The following is a 7,897-nucleotide window of genomic DNA, read 5'->3' as shown; positions in this document are numbered from 1 at the left end:
GGTGGACAGCATCCCTAACATCTGGTATCAGAGCCAGCATCGCCATGCCTTCCTGAGGGGCTTCTCAGGGGGATGGGATGTTAGGGCTGCTGTCCACCGGTGGAGGCTGGCTTGATTTAGTCCCACCTTGCTTATGGGAGGAGGCCATGACCAACTTATAAGGGAGAGTATCCCTCCTCCTTTCAGTCCGGGCTTTTGGGATGGAGTGCGCTCTCTGCTGAATGTTGGCCCATGTACACATAAACGTCCAGAACGTAAGTAGAGTGTGGACTAGATCAAGTTGGAAGCTAACATGAAGTGGCATACTGAAGACTTATGTTGAGTTGATCTTCAATTGCTGTAGCCGATGTTGATATAGTGGCTAAAGGAAGACGAAGCATCCAAGCAAGCTTGCATACCCCCACAGAGCACCATATTTGAGTGTGTTGGGAATAGATCTGTTGCCGTCACTCCTTCATTCCCCATAGTGGCGAAAAACGAGGGTAGAGAACACTTGATCAACCCTCCTCATCTACCAATTGCATCACACAATTAATTGAATGAAATCTTATATTGAAAATTTGCAAAGAAAAATGAAAATAGAAGGATTTTTTTACCAAGCAGCAATTTGTTGAACACCTGACTGAAATGAGAAGGAAAATGTTTTTACCACGTAGCCATTTTCTCAAAGACCTACCAGGCGTGGGGGAGGATGATGTGCAGCATCCGGTTGGAATTGGCATCAGATGTGGAGGTCGCCAGAGGGGCCAAGGTGGCCGAAGTTGATTGCTGCCCTCGTCGACGCTCTCAGCCGCAGAACGGGAGCTTGCCGTTGGCCAGCTCGGGAGGAAGGGTTGGCTGAGGAGCGGGCGTAGAGAAGCTCGAGAGCTCACGTGGTGACCGATGAAGACTCCCTAGAGTAGGGGTGATCCGTAGAGGTGGATGACAGCTCAAGCGATGGCCGATGGCACCTAATAGTTCGACTCCACAACAGGAGCAGGCGACTATCGCAATGACAACTCGGGAGGTGGCTTTGGCGGACTAGTAGGGAATGTCAGGGGCATAGGAGGTCATACTAAAAAAGGCTTATAGCGCCGCTTTATAAATAACGCAAGCCACCACATACAACAAGTGTCATCAAATTCGAAGGTCCACAACAACAAAAAGAGAGGAAAGAAACCAAAGGAGTCCGAGGCACTAAAAACTGGTATTGCCTAGAGGTCTCAGCCAACACAACCCCTAACAGATAAAGAGTTCAAGGAGGATAAGTGACAATAATCACATGTGACGCCAGGTCCTTGTAGTTTTCCTTAAGGTGTAGATGGCCGCCCACTCACGCCTCTTGCTCAAGGGTCTCCAAAGCTGCACGAACCACATAAATTGTAAATATCATCAGTGGCACATGTGGGAATGATATGATTAATAACTAGCTTATTTCTAGTACACCACAACGTCCACACCACGGCTCCAAAGTTCACCCAAATCAACTTTCGGACCCAGTCATCACTGATGGCAATGGAATGGTAAACATTGGAAAGTTTGAAGGGCACCAGCCACTCCCACACATAGTGGTGGAGCTATGTACAAGTCCCCCCCGGCCAACTTTGTACCAAACTATGAAGAATTTCTTTGGGAGGGGACTTAGAAGAGACTTTTTTTAGCATTTTACACCCTCAAACACTCGTGTTTTAGCCTTGCCCCCCCCAAATGGTTTCTACCTAGCTCCGCCACTTCCCACACACTTCCCTAATGCAGCTCCAAAGAAACCGAGCCAAGACATAGGAGAAAAATATATGATTCATGCCCTAATCAAACATGGCAAAGAGGGCAATGGTCGTCTCCTGGCCCATTGCGCTTTAAAAATTGATCTCCTAGTGGCAAATAACGACGATAGGCATCGAGATCGACCCTTTGACCGTGAAGTTTTCATCTGGATCCCTGGCATGTGGAGGGGATCATAACAACACCCCTAATAGATACACTCGCTGGCATTGCCACCGATGATATGCTAGAGCACCGATATCTCACCCGGAGTCTCACCCGTGCCACACCGAGGTACCACGATCACTAGCCCACCTCGAGGGCAGGCCTGCCCCACCAAATCAGGCCTACAAATCATAATCTGGGAGCCATCACCGCTGAAGCACCACCAGCACCAGGATCCCACACTGCCTACGCTCATCGTCATCCAAACATCCAAGGAGAAAAGCCACCAGCGTCGCAATGCTACTCGCTGGAGAGCTAGACATGCATCCCACCATCCAGGGATGCCGCCTTGGCATCCACCACCTTCACTGCCGACCACCAGAGTAGGGACGAGAAAGTACATCCTTTGCATGTGCTAGGGCACCCCCGGCGCACAACCAAGGCTATTTTGTGTTGCAGCCTCACATCGAGGTTGTCGATTGCTAGACAGGGTGGGATGGCACTCCTTCCACACCCAAGGCACCCAACCTCGTCCCTAGCCCGATCTAGGGAAGAGCCGCTCTGGCCTACCACCCGACCTGCCCATGGAGGCGGCTTCGCCACTCAATTTGGCCACTCTAAAACAGGCACGGGCGGACCAGGGACCCAAAACGGACAACAATCACCAATCTGCATCACTGTTGTCCCTGCCAGATAGCGTCCTTTGGTGGCAACAATGGAGAGAAGGATGGAGAGTCCGGTAACGATTAGGTTTCAACTTTCAAGCCACCCATGTCACTCCACACAAGAGCAACGCGGGGTTGAAGGTTTTTCTTTTCTCGCTTTCAGATGCTCGCGGTGGTCACTCTGTGACATACCGACGGCAATCCGTGGCCATGCGCTAAATATACATGTTGAGGACTGGGTGGAAGTTGCCTAGTAGGTTAACCAAACGTTCATCATATATATACATCTGCCTTGAAAATAATTAAAAAAAAATCCGCGTCTTTTCAGGCTATAGTGCAACGCACTGGTTGACAACCGAGGAGGGGCCAGTGGCAAGCCACTGTGGTGGATATCCCCACAAAAAATAAATTTAATATGGTTATGGGAATGTACTTCATATCAGATATTAAACTGATAAGAACATAAACTACATTTGATATTAGTCAAAAGATCGAGGAAGGCGCCGTAAACTTTTCATTGGTGTACAAAAGCACACCTAAAAAAACATGTTACGATGAGAAAAAATAACTATTTTTCTGTAGGAAAAAAAGGAGTGGTCCAGCAGCAACATACCATAACTATATATAAATTCGAATACCGTTTAGTTCCAACTCCTGCTTCACTGACAGCGTGACCCTATTCGCTCAGGGAGCAACCAAAAATGCTAAGGTAACCACAACAGCAACTCCCAAGAAACGACTGCCCACCGCTCTACAGTCAGCGTTGTTGCCATCCGTGTAGTCACTGGCGGTGCCGGCGCCGGCGCTGGCATTGGCGGCGACCGGCCCCTGCGAGACCGAGAAGGCTGACCCAGCGGGTGGCGGTGCGAGGGCGCCTTCCTTTGGTGGTGGTGCGAGGACGCCTTCCTTTGGCGACGGCGACGGCGGGTGGGCGAGAGCGGGCGGCAAGCCGTGGCCGTGGGCTACCTTGATCTGGAAGCGCATGCCCTGCTGACACTGCACGCCGCCGTCGGCTTCCGAGAAGAAGTAGTTGGTGCCCTCGTAGAGGAGAGGGACAGAGATGGCGTCGGTCTCCTCGAGGCCGCCTACGCCGCCGCTGTAGATGTAGGTCTCCAGCCCGTCGTCCTCGCTGGGATCGCAGAGGGAGTAAGTGGTGGAGTTCGAGGTGACCACCACCGACGAGTTATCGTTCGTCTTGAATACTGGCAGGAAGAAATAGGTAGTGATCAGCATGAATTTGGTTTAGTTGAGTGTAACTGGCTCATGGTTGAGCTGTTCGATGCAAAGAAGTGTAGTATATAACTACACAAATCAGTGATTAAGTAAACTACATGACACTGAATGATCACTTAGGCCTTGTTCGGTTTGGGAGGGTTTGAAGAGGTTTGAAAGGGATTGAAGGGGATTAAATCCCTTGCAAGTCAAAATCCTTCTCAAACCTCCCCAATCCCTTCAATCCCTGTGGCAAGGGGATTAACCGAATATGGCCTTAAGAGGATTGCTGATGCTAGAGAAATACTCCCTCTGTTTCAATATATTTTTAAGTTTAAGTTCTGTTCTAAGTTAAAACTTTTTTAAATTTAAGCAAGTCTGTAGAAAAATGTACCAGCATTTCTAACACTATTTTGTGCCTGATAGGATTGAACTTTCTAATAAATATGCACTATGCGGATGACATGATGCGGAGGCTAAGGGAGGTGTTATCTTCCATCATTAAAAAAATTCGTGCTTTACTAGGTGACATACAAAAACCTACCAGTATATTAAAGTCAACGAATGTCAGAATGTACAGAAAGATTCTAATTTTCCTATAGCTAGATCTGGATCTAAGTTCTGAATTATTGGTTGCTTCAAGTTTCATGGCCTCTTGTTCGTTTTTCTTGAAGAACTGTGCTTGCACGAATTTGTTTGCCTCTCCACTTCTCTCAAGGTACCCCTTTTTAGGATGCAGTAAATCTGTACTTCAGACAGTAATTCTAAGTGTATACTCTTCATAACTAACTAAACCGAAGGCCCAACAATTTCATGACATGTAGAATTATGGATCCCCATTTTCCTTATTATGCATCAGAAGTTCAGAACACTAGCTCGATTGGTTTCTTTCTTTCTCACACTCACTGCACATTGTGCGACAGGAACTGTACCGCAGAAAGAAGCAGAAGCAAACTGAATTAGCAGTTGGTTTAGGTTGGACGTACTGAGGTAGTCGCCGAGGTAGAATGTCTCGTCGGCGGCCCAGGAGGAGTAGTTGCCCGACGTGGTGTTGCTCGTCGCGTTGAAGAACCACCCGTCGGCGCCCCCAACCGTGTGGTTCATGTACGCCAGCGGCGCCGGCAAGGCCGACGGCGCGTCCTGCGCCGTCGCCGGGCTTGCCAGGACGGCCAGCGCGGCGACTGCGGCTAACGCGGCCGCTCGTAGAAGGCGCGCCATGGAGCCTGAGCTTGGGAGCTAGCTATGGCTTGTCGATGGCCAGCAGAGCTTTTATCTAATGTCCTGTGCTCTTCTGTTAGACTAATCCAAACTATATATACAGTACTAGGCCGTGTGGATTCGTTAATCGACTCCCCGTTAGTAGTAGTATGGACGTGATGGAGCTTGCCGGTTGATTAGTTTAGAGGAATCATAAATGCTCACACTTAAACTTCCACTGTTCCACACACGGTGTCATGTGCATCTTTGAGTAATGTTTGACCCACCGGATACCACCCGCAGTTACCATTTCTCTACCACCTAAAAGAAATAAATAATCCCCTAAAAAAAAGTAGTGTTTCTTTTTTGTCAAACTCATTTTTTTAAACATCAATACAAACACAAGCGCTCATATATATGCCCATACACTTACCCCTATGAACGCACGCACGCACATCCTATCCTTATGAGCATCTCCGAGAGACTGAGCCGGCATATTATTTTGATATTTTATGAAGTCATCGTAGGCGCCTCGTAGTCGACGAAAACGTCTCCTCCCATTAAACGTGCATTGCCGGAAATTCTAAAATAAATCCAGGATAAATACGAACACTAGGACTTGAACTCTGGTAGGCTGGGAATACCGTTGTCCACATAACCGAATATCGTTGTCCACATAACCATCCAACCACAGGTTTGAAGGCGTCAAATTCTTCTTCGTCAACCGGGTTTTGCCCCTCCCATCATGTTCCTTCATTTATTTATTTTATTTAGCTAAATTTTTTCAGCACGTCATATTTGACCGCATCTTCCAAATATGCCACTCAATCATATTGATTTACTTATCTTTTGCAGCACTACATGAACTTCACCTTAATTAACTTACCTTTTTTCAATAACATGGAATTACGCCATTCGATTTCACATCATATTTCATCACACCTTCGTGTATGCCACTCAATCATATTAACTTACTTACCATGCATAACCTAGACTACAAAATTATTTTGAGACAAAAAAATATTTGACCCCGTGGCAACGCACATGCACGTATCGAGTTGATTAAAAGGAAGATAATCAGGTCCGCGGCTCTGTATAAAGATTACCTTGCATGATCACAAACAAAAATGAACATATGCATAGGGGATCGAGGAAAAGGTAAATACTACTCCCTTTGTCCCATAATATAAGAACGCCTTTCAAGTTAACATAGTTTGAAAACCGTTCTTATATTATGGGACGGAGGGAGTACCTCTGTAAACTTTTATAAGACGTTTTAGATCAACCTAAAACATCTTATAAAAGTTTACTGAGAGAGTAGGTCACAATGCAAAAGTTGTGGGTAAACAAAACAAAATGTTTTTTCTAAGATAAACAGGGAGGCATGCCCCGGTTCCATTAACTCATAATGAAACCACCAAAATGATCTTACAGTATCTTCAAAACGGAGTAGGTTCAAATAGCAAACTGATGACCCACAAGTATATGTGATCAATCGTAGTCCTTTCGACAAGTAAGAGTGTCGAACCCAACGAGGAGCAGAAGGAAATAACAAGCGATTTTCAGCAAGGTAATTTTTGCAAGCACTGAAATTATAAGTAACAGATAGTTTGATAGCAAGATAATTTGTAATAAGCAAGTAACAATAACGGTAATAAAAGTGCAGCAAGGTAGCCCAATCCTTTTGTGGCAAAGGACATGCAGGAATGGTATCTTATAATAGGTAAAAGATTCTTGAGGGCACACGGGAATTTCATCTAGTCACTTTCATCATGTTGGTTCGATTCATGTTTGCTACTTTGATAATATGGTACGTGTCGTGGAATTGTCACGTCAGATGTCCTCGTGAAAGGACTTAGTTGTGGAGCCATCGCAACTAGGAAGCTTGAAGGGGTTAAATCGGGACAAAGGACACGAGAGGGTTTATACTAGTTCGGCCCCTTACGGTGAAGGTAAGGCCTACGTCTAGTTGGGTTGGTATTGATGTTTCGATGACCAGGGAGCGAGATATGCTATGCCCGGCTCTCGATGAGTTGATCCTTGCCTTAAGCCACCAGCAGGTCGTCCCCTTATATACACGGGTTGACGCCCTGTGACTTGCGGAGTCCCGGCCGGCTTATAAACAATGTCCGGCTCGGTGACTAGTCAAATCTACCTCATGTTACAAGTCATGCCATCATGGCGGTTTACTACAACGGGCTTAAGTCGCCTGTGGGCCTTGAGCCCTTTATTAAATCGCCATCTTCATGCTTGGTCTTGGGCTTCTCTCTGACGAGTCTCTTGGTGTAACCCGGTCCTTCCTGGGCGGCTTACACAAATAGTTATATCCCCAACATTAGGCCCCAGATTGATTTGAACCTGTTCATGTCAATCTAAAAAATATTTTTTAAAGAATTAAATCTTCAGTCTTCTGACTATACAGAGGGTTTTTGTTAACCCGCCATGACATCATCTTCTGGATCCATCTTAACCCAGCGTGACGTCACTCTTCCTTTAATTCATTTTCTATTCCATCGAATCCTTCAACTGATCTCTTCTTTATTGATTGTTCCGAAAATCGAGGCATCGGGGCCGCTGGATAGTAATTCTTATCTCCTCGTTTCCCGCACTGTCTCAGTTATCCTCTCCCTATAAATAGCCGCGACTTAGGTCTTTCCCTCTTTTATCCTTTCAGTCGTCTTCTTCCTCTCCTCTCTGCCACTCAAGCTCCGCCGCCATCGCCATCGACCCCCTCGTCTTCATCGACTCAGGCCGCTGCATCGACCTGACTTTGACCAGAGACCGACGGCGAACCTCCGTAGCTCGTCCTCATCCGTGAGTTCCTCTCTTCCCCTTTCTTAGATCTACGTTAAAGCTCTGCCGAGTTCATCGGTGTTCATCACTGCCCGATGCAAACCCTTGTTAGTTTTCACTTCCAA

At 46.7% G+C, this 7,897-nt stretch overlaps 1 protein-coding gene and 1 non-coding gene across 2 annotated transcripts; both read right to left on the bottom strand.

The window, feature by feature from the left end:
* Positions 1 to 2,879: 2,879 nt before the first annotated feature.
* On the bottom strand, positions 2,880 to 3,070 carry LOC119326893. The gene has a single exon (XR_005158251.1). It is a non-coding gene; the product is annotated as a U2 spliceosomal RNA (small nuclear RNA).
* On the bottom strand, positions 3,051 to 5,054 carry LOC119324999 (blue copper protein-like). The gene is made up of 2 exons (XM_037598760.1): positions 4,769 to 5,054; positions 3,051 to 3,772 (listed from the first exon to the last, which is right to left on the bottom strand). Exons 1-2 carry the CDS (start codon positions 4,998 to 5,000, stop codon positions 3,255 to 3,257), a joined length of 750 nt encoding a protein of 249 aa, XP_037454657.1. The 5' UTR covers positions 5,001 to 5,054; the 3' UTR covers positions 3,051 to 3,254.
* Between the last annotated feature and the right edge of the window lie 2,843 nt (positions 5,055 to 7,897).

This window comes from Triticum dicoccoides, chromosome 6B, assembly GCF_002162155.2.
Source record: "Triticum dicoccoides isolate Atlit2015 ecotype Zavitan chromosome 6B, WEW_v2.0, whole genome shotgun sequence".
Taxonomy (NCBI): Eukaryota; Viridiplantae; Streptophyta; class Magnoliopsida; order Poales; family Poaceae; genus Triticum; species Triticum dicoccoides.
Note: the sequence above shows the minus strand (reverse complement) of the source record. Positions and strands in the feature narration are given on the sequence as shown.